A 20,383-nucleotide genomic window follows, 5' to 3' on the forward strand; every position below is an offset into this window, starting at 1 on the left:
ATAGGGTTGACAGTGAGAGTCTTTTTCCGAGGATAATGACTTCAGCTTGTACAAGGGGGCACAGCTACAAATTGAGGGGTGATAGATTAAAGACAGATGTCAGAGGCAGGTTCTTTACTCAGAGAGTGGTAAGGGCGTGGAACGCTCTGCCTGCCAGTGTAGTTAACTAAGCCACATTAGGGGCATTTAAACAGTCCTTGGATAAGCATATGGATAATGATGGGATAGTGTAAGGGGAGGGGCTTAGATTAGTGCACAGGTTGGCACAACATCGAGGGCCGAGGGGCCTGTTCTGCGCTGTATTGTTCTATGTTCTATGGTGCTTTTTTCCTGACAATATGTAAAGAAGTACAGGTGTGTAGTTTTTGGTAGTGTCTCTTTCTTATCAGGAATATAATTACTGCTACAAAGTACACAAGATTAAACTTGCCAATATGTACGATACAGGCACTGTGAACTGCATTTATTCTTTTTCCAAAAATGAGCACTTTTAAGTTCTTTAATAATAGGAAAATAACTTTTTATCCTTACAACTATTCATTATCTGGAAGTCAGTAGTGAGTGGGGTTCCACAGGGCTCTGTCCTTGGGCCTCTACTGTTTGTAATTTTTATTAATGACTCGGATGAGGGGATTGAAGGATGGGTCAGCAAGTTTGCAGATGACACAAAGGTCGGAGGTGTCGTTGACAGTATAGAGGGCTGTTGTAGGCTGCAGCGGGACATTGACAGGATGCAGAGATGGGCTGAGAGGTGGCAGATGGAGTTCAACCTGGATAAATGCGAGGTGATGCATTTTGGAAGGTCGAATTTGAAAGCTGAGTACAGGATTAAGGATAGGATTCTTGGCAGTGTGGAGGAACAGAGGGATCTTGGTGTGCAGATACATAGATCCCTTAAAATGGCCACCCAAGTGGACAGGGTTGTTAAGAAAGCATATGGTGTTTTGGCTTTCATTAGCAGGGGGATTGAGTTTAAGAGTGGTGAGATCTTGTTGCAGCTCTATAAAACTTTGGTTAGACCGCACTTGGAATACTGCGTCCAGTTCTGGTCGCCATATTATAGGAAAGATGTGGATGCTTTGGAGAGGGTTCAGAGGAGGTTTACCAGGATGCTGCCTGGACTGGAGGGCTTATCTTATGAAGAGAGGTTGACTGAGCTTGGTCTCTTTTCATTGGAGAAAAGGAGGAGGAGAGGGGACCTAATTGAGGTATACAAGATAATGAGAGGCATAGATAGAGTTGATAGCCAGAGACTATTTCCCAGGGCAGAAATGGCTAGCACGAGGGGTCATAAGTTTTAAACTGGTTGGTGGAAAGTATAGAGGGGATGTCAGAGGTGGGTTCTTCACACAGAGAGTTGAGAGAGCATGGAATGCGTTGCCAGCAGCAGTTATGGAAGCAAGGTCATTGGGGTCATTTAAGGGACTGCTGGACACGCATATGGTCACAGAAATTTGAGGGTGCATACACGAGGATCAATGGTCGGCACAACATTGTGGGCTGAAGGGCCTGTTCTGTGCTGTACTGTTCTATGTTCTATTATGACCGTAACCTTTTACACCCATTCCTTCATAATATCACATCTAAATAACCTAGTTTTATATGGAGTCCTGAAACAGATAGCTAATGTGGTACAACCGTGGCTTTCCAAAGTACCGTGATGTGGTGGTTATCTTATTGGATTAGTAAACTTAACGATCCATAGATTGTGAACTCACATCCCATTCTAAGAAGCTGGTATCAGTAAACATATCATGAAGCTTTCAGATTTCTTTGATAAATATCTGCTGTTCTTGCCCAGTCTGATCTATGTGAGATGACAGTCCTATATCAATATGTTAACTGCACCCTGAAGTGACCAACCAAACAAATTATTCATGAAAATTAAGAATGGGGTGTAAACATGAGCCTTGTTGATAACAGCCAGATAGGATGAGGAATTTAACAAGATACATTATCAGAATTTTCCTGAAGGCTTTCAAAGCAGACATTTTGTCATCCATGCAAACGCCCAGATAATCACTGGCTTAAACCATCAGCATACTCACCACTTTTCTCGTTCTCTCCTCATAACTAATATTCATTTCTCCATGTTTCTTTAGTGCTGCATCAATCTTATTTTTTAAATCAATGGCATGTTTTAGACGAGTGTCGCTAATACCAGCTTTGGTGAATGTCTAGAACAAAATTTTTTAAAAATTGTTATTTAAATACTATCACTGGAAGCCTGTTTCAACACATATTCTGCACAAAGAATAGGCTGTGGAACCTGACGGTTGAAGAGCATCCAATCTCATTCACATAGTGCCGGAAGTTTTGGTCTTGATATCAATTACAAAGAATGTGACAACAATTTAGGAGATTACGAGTTCAGAAAAGCAAGGGATGACTTAATTGAAACATGCGAGGTTCTAGAATATCTTGACAGGATAAATGTGGAGAGATTCATTCCTCTATAGAAAATCAGGGAAATCGGTGCAATGGGTGCCGTGACTAGGGTCGCTGTTTAAAAATCCAGGATGGCGTATCACAAACAGAAGTTAGGCAAAAACTTTCCTCTGTCGTAAGTCTTTAGCACTCTCTTCCTCAATATTTGGTGCTGGAAGCAGTGCCTGAATATTGAAAACGCATTGGTCACCAAAGTTTTGTAAAGGAAGGTAGTTAAAGATTATCAGAGTAGACAGAAATGAAGTTTTTGTGTTATAGTCAAATCACATGATCTTACTAAAATGATGGGGGCAGCTCGAGGGGGAAGAATGGTCTACTCCTGCTCATTGTTACATATGAACAGACAACAATCCTAATACAGACATGACACCTGATGATAAAATCATAACTATTAGTTTACATGCCTAGAAAACATTGCAAATGTCTTTGACCTTAGCTGTCCAACTGAGCCAATTGGACCAATTCATGATTTTTATAGGCTTGGTCTTCAGCAATGTTTAATTTGTTTTCTGTATATTCCTCCAGGATATCTATTATTGGTGCTTTACTGGGTAGCAAAGCTATCCCAAAATACTTTCTCCCATTTACATTGCCTCAAAAGCCCTGGGTAACCTACAAAGCGCCATCGTGAACTATGAGCGTATTGGGTATCCTTAGACAGCCAGCAACACACTAGACACACACACACACACACACACACACACACACACACACACACACACACACACACACACACACACACACACACACACACACACACACACACCCCACGTATCAGGAGGCTGAGACGACAAGGTGTAGAGCTGGATGAACACAGCAGGCCAAGCAGCATCAAAGGAGCAGGAAAGCTGACGTTTTGGGTCTGAACCCTTCTTCAAAAATGGGGGAGAGGAAGGGGATTCTGAAATAAAGGGGGAGGCGGATAGAAGATGGATAAAGAACAAGATAGGTGGAGAGGAGACAGACAGGTCATGGAGGAGGGGTTGGAGCCTGTAAAGGCGAGTGTTGGAGGGGAGTTAGGGAGGGGATAGGTCGGTCCAGGGAGGACAGACAGGTAAGGGGGCAGGATGAGGCTAGGAAGTAGGTTTTGGGGTGGGGCTTGAGGTGAGAGGAGTGGGTAGGTGGGAGGACAGGTTAGGGAGGCAGGTACAAGCTGGGCTGGTTTTGGGATGCGGTCAGGGGAGGGGAGATTTTGAAGCTTGCCAAGTCCACACTGATGCCATTGGGCGGCAGGGTTCCCAAGCGAAACATGAGATGCTGTTCCTGCAACCTTCAGGTGGCATCATTGTGGCACTGCAAGAGGTCCAAGATGGACATGTCACCCAAGGAGTGGGAGGGGGGAGTTGAAATGGTATGCAGAGGCTTGGGGACCACTTTGTGGAACACCTACGCTCGGTCTGTACCAAACAACTGCACTAGTCAATAACCATTTCAACACCCCCTCTCACTCCTTAGACGACATGTCCAACTTGGGCCTCCTACAGTGCCACAACAATGCCACCCAAAGGTTGTAGGAACAGCAACTCATATTTCGCTTGGGAACCCTGCAGCCCAATGGTATCAATGTGGATTTTACAAGCTTCAAAATCTTCCGTCCCCCGACTGCATGCCAAAACCAACCCAGTTCGTACCCGCCTCCCTAACCTGTCCTCCTGCCTCTCCACTCCTCCCACCTCAAGCCCCACCCCCCACATGTCCTAGCTACTAGCTTCATCCTGCCTCCTAGACCTGTCCGTCCTCCCTGGACCAAACTATCCCCTCCCTAACTCTCCACCACCACTCACCTTTACTGGCTCCAACCCTGCCTCCTTGACCTGTCTGTCTCCTCTCCACCTATCTTCTCCTTTATCCATCTTCCATCTGCCTCCCCCTTTCTCCCTATTTATTTCAGAATCCCCTTCCCCTCCCCCATTTTTGAAGAAGGGCCAAGACCCAAAGTATCAGCTTTCCTGCTCCTCTGATGCTGATTGGCCTGTTGTGTTCATCTAGCTATACACCTTGTCTGAGACTCTCCAGTATCAGCAGTTCCTATTACCTCAGGAGGCTGAGCTTTTGTTACAAATGTGTTGCACACTTAAGCAATATTTGAGACACAAAACTGTACAAGGTTATGATCATTAGCCTAAAAGCTCTAATGTAAAATTCTGGTAAATGTATGACATGCACAAAACTGATCTCTGCAGGCAGAGATGGAATTGACCCATGAATGAATACAAATAATTATCTGATCTGTAAAAGCTTCCTGTAGCTCTCTGACCAAATATTTATTAGGTATGTTTAGAACTTTTTATCGTGTTTGGGGAAGTTATATCCTGAGAGGTGGCCAGTTTGTCTAACGCAGACTGATAAGTCGGCCATACCTCCATTTTCTATCTCTCAACATTTAACTTCATGCGTGTCATATCAAATCGGATTCCCCTCAGAGAACAGATTTCAGGCTTCAGATAATTCTTTCTTTAATACTTTCAGCCCTGCAGAATGCAGACAAGATTTCTAGGATCCTAGTCCTCCAATGGAAATTTAAAATTCTCCTCTCATGTTTAACCTTTCTTGCAGCAATTCTTATCCCATTCCATTCTCATCTCATTCTGAATTCTGAATGCTTCTAATTTTAACTTCTCGTACATAGTCTAAATCCTTCATCCCACCATTAGCCACTCTCTTTCCTCACCCACCTCTCAAGGTCCTTCACGGCCTCCATGATAATCAGTGCTCCACTTCCCAACCCTATGAAACTCTATATTCATTATGCCAACTTATGCCAGCAGCTGCCACCACCATCTGTCCTTACACCTCCATACCATCTCAGAATTTCTAAAAACTTCAGAAGAAAATCCATTCACTATATTTAACTTCAACTGTTCCTTCTAAAACTAAAGTATTTATATTCATAACCCCAAACCAAAAACTTTATAAGAACATGGAGGTGTCAATGAAACTAAGAATCAACAACTGTGATAACGAACTACTGTGAAATCAGTCATTCCTTAAAAATGATAATACTCAGGCTTACACCCAAGCACTTTTTTTAAAAAACTTAAAAACTACAGTTTGCTTTTATATTAAAAATAAAGCTAGGACATGTAAGTCTTGGCAGCTTGATAGTTCCAAATAAATTATTCACATTAAGTAATCCCAAAAGGCACATGACCTGTTCCAAAGCCAACATGATTTCTACCAAAAGTGTCCCTGGATCTCTTATAGAAACACAGAAGATAGGAGCAGGAGTAAACCATTCAAACCCTCGAGCCTGCTCCGCCATTCATCAGAAACATGATTGATCATGGAGTTCAATACCCTAATCCTGACTCCTCCCCTATCCCTTTAGCCATGTAAGCAATATCTAACCCCTTCTTGAAAACACAATATTTGGCCTCAACCACTTTCTGTGATAGTGAATTCCACAGGATCACCAAATTGGGTGAAGAAACTTCTCATCTCAATCCTTTTATCTTAAACTGTGACACCTCTCTCCATAAGAATACCTTTTTCTCCAAAACCAGACATTTCACTGGAGAAAACGGTGGCCTCAGTTCCCTGACAACATATTATGCAAAAATAAGGACAACTTTTCATTTAAATCTATGAAAATTTCTACTAAAATAGTGCAAAAGACAAGAATGTCACTATTTTGTCATTAAATGAATGATACAAACAATAGTAGGGACCAACAAAATCTGTTTGCAGTAACTGCTTATCGTTCTTTGCATTTTTCAGAACTCAACCCAAATCTCACTATAACCATTACAATCTGGATCAGGTACGCACAGAGATTCTTAATTAACTCCAAAAATAAGTACAAACTGCAATCAGAAAAAACAAAGGGATTTAGCTTCTGAAACAATTCTCAAGGACGTGATTAATTATAAAGCCTTATTTTTTTGAAATAAAACTCTCAGACCATAATCCTCAAATTATTACTAATAGATTTTATTTCAGGGCTAAAACACAGCAAATTTTAAAATCTTTAAGAGCACAAATAAATTTTGTTGAAACTAATGTGCATTTATTTAAAACATCAAAGCTGTTTATAAACATGTCTCCTGAGAGTTGTTTTTACTTCCGTAACAGTCGTGGAGTTTTAGGGCATGGAAACGTGTCCTTTGGCCCAACTTGTCCGTGCCACCCAGTTTTCATGATTAATCTATTTCCATTTTCCGATGTTTGGTGCATATATCTCCCATACCTATCCCATCCATGTGCCTGTCCAAATGACAAAATTGTACTCACTTCTACAATTACCTCTGGCAGCCTATTCCAGACATTCACTGCCCCCCTGCATGAAAGAAGTAGCCCTCTAGACCCTTTTGTATCTCTTCCTTCACCTTAAACCTATGCCCTCTAGCTTTAGTCTCCCCTACCATGGGTAAAAGCTGTTGGCTCATAGGTTTCTTTACACAAAATCCAATAACAATGATAAACGTTTTCAATCATACCTGGATCCAGTTCTGGACAGTCGGTAGGTATTTAATAGTGAATAATCGATGGAGGTCCTTTGTGTTGTTAATCACAGCGCTGTTGTCTTCATCCTCTTTGATCTTTAAGTCTGTTCACCAAACATGCAGAATATCATGGTAACACAGAATGGTTAAAGTACAGAAGCAAAATGTCCAGTTCGTCAAGTCCATGCTATCTCTCTATAACAGAAATTTAAGTAGACAAATATCCCACCCTGATCCATTAGCCTTTTATTTTTTGCAAGTAATACATAGATCTGCCTTCACTCCACTCAACAGTGCATTCCAAATCCTAACTACCTGCTGCATAGATGCTTCCCTCATGTCGCTTTTCATTTCTTTGTCAGTATCAGTGTCCTCATGTCTCGAGCTATCCAAAATGACGAACAGTATATCGACTCGGTTTAGACCCCTTATATTTCCAGTATCTCACCAAATTTTCTTCTAACCTTCTCTTCAAGGACAACAGCTCCAGCTTTTTCAATCAGTCCCACAAAATTGAAAGCCCTCATTCCTGAAATCATTCCTGCACAGATATTTTGTATCTTCTTCACATCTTTCCTAAAAGTAACAATTAAATTTAATTTTCCAAACAATTTTTTTAAGGTTTATCATAAGTTCCTCACTTTCATTCTGTGTGCATTTACTTATAAAGCCCTAGATCTGGTATACCTTTTTAACCACTTTCCAAATGTGTCCATCTCCTTCAATGACTTATACACATATATATTCCAGGTCAATTTGGGCCATGGCAGATGGCCCTCTGGACAATTAGGGATGGGCAATAAATGCTGTCTGGCCAGTGATGCCCTCATCCCATGAATGAATTTTTAAAAATCTTTCAGGGGAATCCTGTCAGTTCTTGATTATCAGCATTATAGATAACTTTACCAAAATAACGTCATTCTCAATTTTCAAACACCGTATTCCAATGGCTCATGTTCCAATACAACTTTGACAATATAATTTTTATTGGTTAAAAACAGTTGCAAAGTATGAAGTATTTATTAGAACTACATGTATGTCTTATACTTCCACATGTAGACTGTAAATGGGCCCAATCCCTCTAAATATCCTTTGACAATTTACATATTTGTAAAAACACTGTAGATTTAAACTTCAAGATGGCTGCCAGCCACCTCTTATTTCCCCTCTCTCTCTGGAATTTCTTTTCCACTTCTCCTTGGAACGTACCATATCCAGCCTGGTTCTTTATTTTATTACCAACATAGAGTCTGTTAGAAGCAAGCCTTTGCTGTTTGATCTTACTCTCTACTTCTTTCAGTAGCCAAGAAGCCCTGGCTTTGGTTGCCCTGCCTTTCCCCTCAAGGGAATGTACTCAAAGCATCAGCTCTTTAAAGGTAGCCCTTTTTTTTAAATAAAGAGCTTTGCCTAATAATCTTCAATTCTAAATTACCTAGGACAGATGTATCTTCAAACCCCTTCCATCTCTCCTCTCTCACTGGTCTTCTTCCAATTCGGATTGTTTTCTGTCACCATTAATTAACCTGAGCCAGGATACAATTATCACAATTCACAAACTCTTTTCCTTCCACCTCCCTTTATAAACTGGAATATACTAGGATAACTAAACAAAAATCATTACCAGTACTCTATATTTCTTCAATTTCTTTGTAATTTCCTTCCATATTTGTCCTTTTTGGGGTAGTTGGCTGTCAAAGAATATACATAACTGAGTAGCTTAACATGACCTCAATTGTTACTTAACTCTAGACAAATTGAATTTATCCTGGATCTCTCCAAGCCACATCTGTAATAATTTTGAGCTCGATCTCCCTTATCTCCATTACATTATGTTATCACGTAGCTATTTATATTTGCAGTTTACCAACCTAATTTACCAAAATTTCTGCAGCTCCAAAAAGGAAACATTCCTGTATTTTCTCTTCATCTGACCTTACCTAATATCTGCTTACTTTCCCCTTTAGTGTTATTTGTCTCTCCTAATGCCTCTGAATCTCATTTGTCCTCTTTAATGTAACATCGTCGTTCCCACAATGCTGCCAAGTAGGTTTATACGCTCTCCTACAGCACTCTCAAAGCACCCTTCAAAGCCAATAATTCTAGCTTTGTTAATGTGGAACTCATCTGATTTGCACAGATTCAATCTTCTACAGAGCCAGTCCCAATATCCCAAGAACCTAAAATCCTCTCTCTCATGCAATATTGCTTCAGCCACACAATAATTTGCTCTATCCTCCTAAATTTGTGCTCAGTGGTTTACCTTGTACTTAGAATAGTCTGGACGTTGTTGACTTTATTGTCCTACTTATTAACCTCCATCCCAGCTCCTTAACATCTGCCTGCAAGTCCTAATCCCTCCCTCCAGCTGGATCAGTGGTCCTTAGACAGAGACCTTGCACTGTTCACCCTCCTCTTTGGAATGCTTTGCAACTGCTTAATGACATTCTTTGTCCTGGCATCAGAAGGCAACATATCACGCTGAACTCATGTCTACGGTGAAATAAATGCCCGCCTGCTCCCCAAATGCTGCTGCTTTCCCTGCCTTCCTGCTGCCCTCCCTTGTACCACTGAGCCACCAGTGGCGCTGTGGACTTGGCTCTTGCTGTGTGCCTCAGAGCAATCACTACCCTCAACAGTTACACAAACGTGAATATAACAGAAAAAATATAATTACTCTCAAATAAAACTACAACCATACACTCAATCCACAAAACAATCCACATACAAACTATCTGCAAAATGGATTTATTTTAAATCAAGCCTGCTGCACTCCTCAGAACAAGGATGGCACAATATAGGTTCAAATTAAGAAGGCCGATGGGGCCATTTGACATTTGAAAATGCCAATCCTACCATTTAGTTGTGAAGCAGATAAGTATCCTGTTTCCAAATACCCTGCTCGGTAAATTAGAGCAGACTCTATGTTGTTCTAAATGTTAAGCAATCTCTGTGCAAAGATACACTTTGTTCACAACTTGCCCTTTGCTTCTGAGCCCATGACAAAGTATCCAACACCTCAGGGCAGTGTTAGTTTGGGATAACAAAGTGTGAAGCTGCATGAACACAGCAGGCCAAGCAGCATCTTAGGAGCACAAAAGCTGACGTTTCCGGCCTAGACCCTTCATCAGAGAGCTCCTGAGATGCTGCTTGGCCTGTTCATCCAGCTTCACACTTTGTTATCTCGGATTCTCCAGCATCTGCAGTTCCCATTATCTCTGATCACAGTGTTAGTTTGGGCTTATTTTATCTATTCCATATACTAAATTCCTTTGCAAGATCCCTTCTGAAAAGCCCCAATAATTTGCATGGTTACTTGAATCTTTTTATCCATGGTCTGCACTATGTAAACTGATGGTTTTTACTGTGATGAGTGTAAATTCAAGTACCAATGCTTACAAAAAAGATGGCCAGTGTCAGCTGATCTATTTTTCAATGAGTGTCAGTTTATCCTCCCAAAGTGTACCACTTTCCCACTCTTTTTCCAACCCCATATACTCTGACAACAGACCCTGAAATGGTTTGTCCCTCAGGCTGCAGGGTACCCTCCAAACTATGACAGTTTTACACCATGAAATTGTAACAGGGTTCTTCTTCAAGACATTAGGGAAAAGCAGTCGCATATTTGTGATTTGAATTTTTAAAACATTTGTTAATGACAGACCATTGCTCAATTGGTTTAAATCTGTGATGCAATTTCTAAAATTGGATTTTTAGAAATTTAAACACTATTAATTGTGAACAATAAAAAAAAGACGAGTTAATAAAATTCAAGGTTTTGATCAGCACCGTGTAATCTGTACATACCTTTCTGAATTTCCAAGTTAATAGAATATTTGTGTGAAAGAAGGCCATGATTTCTAACAAACACTTCACTGCTCTGTTCAAGTTCTTCATCCTCACTGTCCTCACTTTGATGCAAACCATCTGACTTCCAATTTTCCTGTCCTCGATTTACTAAAGGCAGTGGCACAAGGTCCTTACTACTGCATGGCTGTTCATCATCAAACAGATCTGTGGAAGATGGGTAGTTGTCATTCTGCCCACTGATTGTGCTCTTTGCGTTACTGGTGTTGTTAGTCTGTTCTTGTGCACTCTGAGAGTTGACATCATTGAAGGTGAACTCAGAAAAATCAGGTATCAGCAGTCTGAAGCATGCCTCCAGTTCAATCAAAGAATTCTGAATTTCTTCTGATAGATCTGTTTAAAAAACAAGCAAGAAACAAATCAAAGATTTAAAAAGTCAGCAGTAATTCACAGAAAAGAAACACTATAAATTATTAGCTGAACCCCACAAACTAGATCAATGCTCCATACCACATTCTCAGAACTAGTTATTCTGAAAAAATACAATGGAATCATGATAAATGGAGGTCAAAATAACAAGCATGTGTATGCACATAATCACTTTCAGATCTTCAGCAACCCTCTGCCCAAAATGCTTCACAAGAAACAAATGATAAGAGAGTGACATTGAGACAGAATTTGACCAAAGATGGCATCAAGGAGCAAACTTGGATTCAATGGAGTCATATCTGCCATGCTGGGTGGAGTCATACTAAGCAATGGTTGAGAATTTGAGGATTGAGGGAACATTATTTGAGATTTAGGGACAGACTGTTCAGTTGAAATGTTAGGAAGTATTTCTACACACAACGGGTAGTAGACTTTTGGAACTCTCTTCCACAAACAGCAGTGGATGCTGGATCATTTGTTAATTACTTACCTCAGATTTAAAATATTTTGTTAAGTAAAGGTATTACAGGATATGGAATTAGGCCACAGAAATGATTGAACAGGCTCAAGGAGCTAAATGACTGTTTCCTAAGAAAATGGTTGTTGTTATCAGATTTCAATCATCTCAATCCCAGGGTGTCAATAAAGGAGTTCCTCAGAGTACTGGCCTAAGTTCACCATCTTCAGCTGCTTCAACGGTCTAGCCTCCAGGGTGACTGCACAATATTCAGTACTATTTACCAGTCCTCATTTATTGAAGTTGTCCATGTCCACATGTAGTAGGACCTGGGTAGCATCCAAGCTCAGAATGGTAAGTGCAACTAACATTTACTCTTTTTTAACTTCTCTCTGAATACATGAGCTATTCTTGTGAATGATGCAAAACCCTTTAAAGGGGGCAACAAATTGATAAAATGCTTACACAATGCAGGACAAAGACACCTGTAAATAAAAGGACAGGAACAGGCCTGTGGGGCAGTACAGTGGCTCAGTGATTAGCACTGCTGCCTCGCAGCACCAGGTTCGATTCCATTCTGGGCAAGTGTCTATGTGGAGTTTGCACATTCTCCCCATGTCTGTGGAGGTTTCTTCCAGGTGCTCCAGTTTCCTCCTCAATGTCCAAAGATGTGCAGGGTAGGTGGATTGGCCATGCTAAATTGCCCGTAGTGTCCAGGGATGTTTAAGTTGACTGGGTTAGACATGAGGAAATGCAGGCATGGGGGAATGGGTCGGGTGGGATGCTCTTTGGAGGGTCTGTGTGGATTAGTTGGGCTGAATGGCCTGTTTCCACTCCGTAGGGAGTCTATGATTCTATGATTCAAAAGGCCCTCCATTTCTGCGCCGATCATGTTGCTAACCTAAACTAATCCTTTCTGCCTCAATATGGTCCATATTCTTTATTCCCTACATGTTCATGTGTCTGTCTAGATGCCTCTTAAAATTTACTATCCCACCTGCTTCTACCACCTGGCAATGCATTCCAGATGCCCATCACCCTTTTGCCTTGCGCATCTCCTTGGAACTTCCCCTTCTCACTGCTCCCCCAAGTATTTGACATTTCCACCCTGGGAAAAAGACTCTGACTATCCACATGTCTATCATAATTTTACATACTTCTGTCAGGTTCCCCACCCCCAACCAGCCTTCTGCACTCTAGCGATAACAATCCAAATTTGTCTAAGATAACAAGTTGTAGAGCTGGATGAACACAGCAGGTGAAGCAGCATCAGAGTTGCAGGGAGGCTAACGTTTCGGGCCTAAACTCTTCTTCAAAAAACCTTCTTCAGATTTTCTAAAGAAGGTCTACGCCCGAAACGTCAGCCTTCCTGCTCCTCTGATGCTGCTTGGTCTGTTGTGTTCATCTAGGTCTAAACCTTGTTACCTCAGATTCTACAGCATCTGCAGTTCCTACTATCTCTGAAACAAATTTGTCCAACGTCTCTTTATAGTTAATACATTCCATTCAGGCAAAATCATGGTAAACCTATTTTAAACCCTTTCAAAACCTCTCCATGCTTCCTAAAATATAGCAACCAGAAATGCACACAATACTTCAAATGTGGCCTAACTTAAGTTTTAACAGCTGCAACATGACTTTGCTAACTTTTATATTCAATGCTCCAACCAATGAAGGCAAGGAAGCTGAAAGGCATACCTATCACCTTATCCACTTGTATTATCACTTTCAAGGAGCTATAGACTTGCAGCCCAAGGTCCCTCCAAAGGGTCCTCCAATTTTCTGTATACTTTCTCCCTGCATTTGACTTCCCAAAATACATTATTTCAAACTTGCCAGAATTAAACTCATCTGCCATTTCCCGGCCCAACTTTTCAAATGATCTATATATTGCTGTATCCTTTGACAACCCACCCAAGATCCACAACCTGATGAGACCACCTACACTTTCATCCAAAACATTTTTATACATTGCAAACAACAAGTCCCAGCACTGATCTTTGCAGAACACTACTAGTTACAAACCTCCAGTCAGAAAAATACCCCTCCACAACCAATCTCTGTCTTCCATGGCCAGGCAATTTTATATCCAACTTACCAGCTCACTGTGGATCCCATATGACTTAATCTTCTGCACCAACATACCATGAAGTATGTTCTTTGGAAAAGTCCACGTCGACAACATCCATGGCCCTCCCCCCATCTTTGTCACTTTCTCAAAAAATTGAGATCAAATTTCTGAGACAAGACCTCTCCTGCAGATAGCTACACTGCCTATTCCTGATAAGTCAATTCTGTTCCAAATGGGAGCAAATATGGGTAAATATGGCGTTCAAATCAGACGACCCTGATCTCCACAGGAAAGCTAGATATGGCCTCTGCAAGGCCATGAGACACGAAGAGGCAACACTGGACTAAGTTGGAGACTCAAGCTAACCACACAGGCATGAGCCATTTGTGGAAAGGCTTACATGGCATAACAGGCCACAAAGCGAAGCATAGAATGGCAGACAAAATTAACTGCGCCCATCCCACCCAAATTTCCTTACTCGCTGTGCTCAATGCATTTTATGTTTGCTTCTAACAGAAAGTCAGTGAAACAGTGTCAGCTGCTCTGACAGCCTCAGGTGCAGCTATTCCCTCAACCATCACTGCAGACCTTTGAGAGTGAACCCACAGAAAGTGACTGGCCCAGATGGAGTCCCCAGCCATACACTCAGGTCCTGCACTGACCAGCTGCTGGGAGTATTCATTGACATCTTTAAACTCATTTTACTACAATCTGAAGTCACCACCTGCTTCAACATGATGGCCATCATTCCTGTACCAAAGAAAATTCATGCAGCGTGCCTCAATGACTACTGTCCAGTGACTCTGACCTCCATAATTATGAAGTGCTTCAAGAGGCTGGTTGTGGCTCATCTCAACTCTAACCCCCACCCTGCCCTGAACTCTTGCAATTCATCTACTGCTGCAACAAGTCCACAGCAGATGCCATCTCTTTGGCCCTATGCTAATCCCTGGAACATCTGGATGACTAAGATACCTACATCAGGCTCCTAATCATTGACTACAGCTTTGTCTTCAACACTATAATTCCAACCAAACTAATTGCCAAACTCCAAGACTTAAGTCTCAGCTCCAGCTGCTGCAACTGGATCCTCAACTTCCTGAACCCACAAACCACGATCAGTGAGAACATGCGACATCACCTCCACGGTAATCCTCAACTTTGACAGCTTCAAGGCTGCATACTCGGTCCCTAACTACACTTCCTATACACTTGTTACTGTGACCAAATTTCGTCCTAAATTCATCTACAAGTTTACTGATGACACCACAGTTGTAGGCAGATCTCAAACAATGACCAGGCACTTTACAGAAAAGAGACAGAATGCTTGGTGGCATGATGAAAAAGTAATAACCTCTCTCTCAATGTTAGCAAAATGAAAGAGCTGGTCATAGACTTCAGGAAGCAAGACAGAAGGCACGCCCCTGTCTACATCAATGGCGTTGAGGTGGACAGAGTCAAGAGCATCACGTTCCTAGGAGTGACAATCAACAACAACATATCCTGGTCCATCCACTGTGATTCATTTGAGTGTCAAGAAAGCACAACAATGCCTCTACTTCCTCAATAGGCACCACAGGAAGCATTCGATCAGGATGCATCATGGTTTGCTACGGCAACTGCTCTGCCCAGGACCATAAGAAACCACAGAGTTGTGAACTCAGCCCAGTGCATCACACAAGCCATCCTTCAGCCACTGATTCTATCTATACTTGTCGCTGTCTCAAGAAGGCAGCCAACATAATCAAAGATCCTTCTCTCCTGCGTTATAATCTCTTCCAACCTCTTCCATCAGGTAGAAGTTACAAAAGTTTAAATACACGTACTAACAGATTCAAGAACAGCTTCTTCCCTGCGGTTATTACATTTCTGTTGGACCTCTCAAGTTTTAAATTAAATTTAATACTGATCTCACTTTTTCTGGACCTTTTCTGCAGCCAAAGCATTGTATTCGCCGTTCTGTTCTCTTATCCTCATGCGCTTCGTATACTATGAACTGCCTGCACTACACGCAAAACAAAACTTTTCACTGTATCTAGATACATGCGACAATAAAAATCAAATCAAATCCTGTCCGTAAGTATCTTCTCTAATAATTTCCCTACCACAGATGTAAGGCTCACCAGCCTATAATTTCCTGAATTATCCCTATTAAACTTCTTAAAAAAATGAACAACATCGGCTATTCTCCAGTCTTCTTTACAGGACCTTGCCAATGGCTGAGCAGGATACAAAGATCTCTGTCAAGACCCCAGGAATCTCTTCCCTTGCCTCCCTCAGTATCCTGGAATAGATCACATCAGGCCCAGAGGACTAATCTACCTAAATGTTTTTCCAAGACATCTAACACTACCTCCTTAATATTGACATCTCCTAGAAAATCAACATACCCTACCCTAATCCATATCCTTCTCCTTGATTAAAACCAATGCAAAGTATGAAAAAACTTGCCCACATCCTCTGGCTCCACGCATGAATTCCCTCCTTTATGGTGAGTGTACCTATCCTTTCCCTTGCTATCCTCTTGCTGCTAAAACACATCTAGAATGCCTTGGGATTTTCCTTAATCCTAATTGCCAAGGGCATTTCATGGCCCCTTCTGTTCCTCTTAATTCCTTGCTTAAGTTCTTTCCTGTTTCCTTTACACTCAAGGAGCTGTCTGATTTATGTTGCCTAAGCCTTATACATGCTTCTTTTCTCTTTTTGACTAAACTTTCAATATCTCTTGTCAACTAGAATCTTGCCATCATAATACCATGCATGTGAAATGTAGGCTATATCCAACAGTGGGGGATACAACTCCTTGTCAAAAGGAATACTCCTTATAACCACTTCCTTGGTTGTTACAGATTGATGATGGTAACTTCTGAGAAGTAGAAGTAATCACAGAAAATGTTAAAAGACTCACCTGGAAGCCATAATGCACAAAGACAATCCAAGATCCCATAAGATCCCATAAAATACACAAAGGCTGGAGAGAATTTCCTCTCATCTTCAACCGTAAGTTGTAGCCAACAAGCTCTCATGTGCGATGCTTGTCTTGCTTAAGTGATAATGGGGGCGGGCAGGTGCACAAGCTGTCAGTTTTCTTACAGCACAACCTCCAACTGTATTTGCGTGACAAGGCTTGTACTCCATTCATTAGAACAAGGGCCCCGACATGAAAGGTCCGTGTAGAGGCATTTCATGGCCCTGTTCATTGGAGTCTCCCGTGTCTCACCGTAAGCAGGGCCATGTTTAATCATTATTTGTGTGTGCATGATACAAATGATAGCTGCTCACATTACTGAAATCCATTCTGTTTCCAATAGCCCTTACGTTCTTTAGAGCTGCGACCAATGGATTCAGCCAAGGCAGGGATTATCACTGCTGTGGCCATGGTGCTACGTTGGCACAGATATTGAGGAGGAACAACTGTGTCAGTGAGCTCAGTACCAGCAGCTACTGAAACTGCCTCCACACGAATAGATTATATTTGAAGGTACCCTTGGAATGTAGAGGAGGTATAAGAAGTCCAGAGTCTATTGATCTCAATCTATTTCCTTTATATTAGCAAGGCACAGTGTCACTCCAGACTGAGGATGCCCTAGAACACAGAGCTACACCAACTGATGGACTGGGACCTAAGACCTGAGGGGCAGGAAGCCATCCTATCCTGGTAGCCAACAAAGTGACAGCTGACTTAAATTTTTATGCAACCTTCAGCTTCCAAGGTTCCACTGGAGATCTGTGCAGTATCTTAATTATCAACTCACTAATGTGTCAAAGCTGGTACTGATGCAATCTGTGTTACAGCACAACACTTCATCTTATTTCCTCATGACGGGATCAATGCTGTAGCTTAGCCAGTAAGATTTGCCAACATAACATACTTTCCCCAGGAGAGAAAAATCTAGAAGCCAAGGGTATTTTCAGAATAAGCAGGGAATCTAATTGCATGGAAGTGAAGACAATTTTTTTTTAACCTGAAAGGCTGTGGATGCTTCATCACCAAAGAGGTTTAGTGCTGAAATATACTGTTTTTGGTTTCAGGAAAAATCGACGGGTGTATAGAAAGTGGGCGAGAATGTCGAGTGAAAGGCCAATGGTCAACAAGATTAAAGTGAACTCTGTAACAAGCTTCAGGAACTGTATGGTCTACACATGCTCCTATTTGAGATAACAAGATATAGAGCTGGATAAACACAGCAGGCCAAGCAGCATCAGAGGAGCAGGAAAACTGACGTTTCGGGTCTAGATCCTTCTTTTCATGCTCCTATTTCTTTTGTTATATCTGACTTTTGCCTCAATTAAGGAATTTTCAATTCTGGAGCAACAATGGACATCAAAGTTCCAAATGACTGCATGGTGACTGTAATTTGTCGTGTGATGAAACATAATGGAAAAATTAGGTAGCGAAATTAATGCAAGTGAACAATACTTTTTGTTTGCAGTTATCCTGCAGCATTGCTCACCTTTACATGGTTTGTACAAGAGAAACGTTGCAGATGTATTACATCAAATCGTCATTGGTAAAGTCATAGAATCCATACAGCGTGGAAGCAGGCCATTTGGTCCATTGAGCCCACATGGACCCTCCAAAGAGCATACCACCCACTCGACACTATCCCTGTAACCCTTCATTTCCCATGGTTCATCCACCTAGCCTGCACATCCCTGGACACTATGGGAAACTTAGCTTGGCTAATCCATGTAACATGCGCACCTTTGGACTGTGGGAGGAAACTGGAGCCCCTGGAGGAAACCCGTGTAGACACAGGGAGAATGTGCAAACATCACACAGTCAAAAGCCCAAGTGTGGAATCGCATCTGGGTTCCTGGCACTGTCAGGCAGCGGTGTTAATTGCTGAGCCAACATGCCATCCTGCCATTGTCAGTAATCACTTGCTGATTGTCCACCAATGAAATTCTGTATCACTGGTCATGGATTCTGTGGGGGCTTATGGCTAATGTGCCTGATCCTACAGCTGCATCTCTGGCCACACATTTAGCAGGGATTTCTGGGATTGGTCCTTGGCCTTGGCACCTCTAGCATTGCTTTTTCCATACCTCCTCTTGTAACCGGTGTTCTCGAAAAACTGGGCCCCTTTATACAGGAGCTTCTTCCACATCAATTTCTTGTGAAAGATAGTCTCCCACATATTGATATTTCTTTTGCACTTCTTGAGAGAAGCCTTCAGAGAGTCTTTGAGTACCTTTCTTGAGCTAGGCAAAGATGATGTGTTTTCGCAAACAGAAATCGTGCACTGTTAGCACGTGGCCTGCAATTGGTTTTGGATGTTTGTAGCCTCAACGCTGATACTACTGGCTGCTTCAAGGATGCTGATGTTAGTCTTATCTGCCCAAATGACACAGAAAATCTATCTCAAACAGCATCAATGGTATTTCTCAAGCCACAATTCACAAAGGCAGTCCAAGATCCCATAAAGTATACAAGGGCTGGAAAGAATTTCCTCTCATCTTCAACCATAAGTCATACATGGCACCTATATGTAGCCCACATTTTAGAGCCATAAAAGCAAGGATGTCAAAGGTGAAGACTCTGATCTTTAGGTGTCTGAAGGAGACACTTGCAGACTGGATCCTATGCTGTATCTCTACACTAATGTTAGTCTTAAATGAGAGGTAACTTCCCAGAGAGGGGAGATGTTCCATGTTTGGAAGGATTTCTCTGTTCACCTTAAGAGGGACAGATCAGAACTTTACATGGGTCAGACTGGAAAAGGATTTGAGTCTTCTTAAGGGGGAGTCTGAGATTAATTCTTGAGTATGTGTGAAAGCATTAAGCAAAGCTTGAAGATTCTCTTCCGAGAGAATGGAGATGACATTGTCGTCCACATATTGAAGTTCCACAAGAAAAGCTGGTGCTACTTTCTTCTTGGATTTCAACTGGTTGAGATTCGACCATTTTCTATCCATCCTGTAGACAATGTCCACACAACTGGAAAGCTTGCTCTTAACAAGATGAAGAATGGTGGTGAAGAAGATGAAGAAAAGAGTGGGAGCTATGGCACATTCATGCTTGACACATGCACGGACCTCAAAAGGATTGTTATATTACCTTTGGTGAGGACTCTAGCTGACATCTTGTTGTGGAGTAGATGATGTTATTGATTTTCTCCTGATTGACGGAGTCAAAAGCCTTGATCAGATCAATGAAAGCCATGTAGAATGCATGGCGTGTTCCAGGCATTTCTCTTGGTTCAACAAGAATGACATCATCAAACACCATCTCAACAAGCAGAGGAAAGTTCTCCCTGCCTGGCAAAATGATAGCACCAACACATCAAAATGGAAATCTCATTAAACAGCAAAGGTGGAACTACAGAGAAGAATGAGGGAAACTAAGAACCAACAGTGCACTGAGAAAGCTAAGAAGCTGTAACTCCTTGCCAACAAGCATGGTATCTGGGATTTCTTCAGTGCTACCAAGGAAGTGTACAGACTCAACACCCTTGGCCTCAAACCAGTGCAGAGTAAGGATAGAACCCTTCTGAGAGACATAGAAAACATCAGCCTCTAATGGAGGAAACACTTCAAACAGCTCCTAGACCATGATGCAATCACTGATGAGGACTTATATGAGGAAATCCCAAAAAATGAAGTTGGACTATCACCAATAGTGGAGGAGCACAGCTGAGACAAGAAAGAAATCTCTACTGATTTCAGGGATGCTGTCATCGCCACTATTTAACAGAAAGGAGATAAAACGGATTGCAAGAACTGCTAAGG

The 20,383-nt window shown here is 41.8% G+C and overlaps 1 protein-coding gene across 1 annotated transcript in view; it reads right to left on the bottom strand.

Annotated features, from left to right (window-relative positions):
* The window catches only part of uvssa (UV-stimulated scaffold protein A), a 105,137-nt gene that overhangs the window by 73,568 nt on the left and 11,186 nt on the right, over positions 1 to 20,383 (bottom strand). The window contains exons 5-7 of the mRNA XM_048531757.2: positions 10,695 to 11,087; positions 6,885 to 6,994; positions 2,049 to 2,177 (exon numbers count right to left, since the gene is read on the bottom strand). Of these exons, the coding sequence (XP_048387714.1) occupies positions 2,049 to 2,177; positions 6,885 to 6,994; positions 10,695 to 11,087 (632 nt within the window). The remainder of the gene's footprint in view (positions 1 to 2,048; positions 2,178 to 6,884; positions 6,995 to 10,694; positions 11,088 to 20,383) is intronic.

This window comes from Stegostoma tigrinum, chromosome 1 (assembly GCF_030684315.1).
Source record: "Stegostoma tigrinum isolate sSteTig4 chromosome 1, sSteTig4.hap1, whole genome shotgun sequence".
NCBI classification, from domain to species: domain Eukaryota; kingdom Metazoa; phylum Chordata; class Chondrichthyes; order Orectolobiformes; family Stegostomatidae; genus Stegostoma; species Stegostoma tigrinum.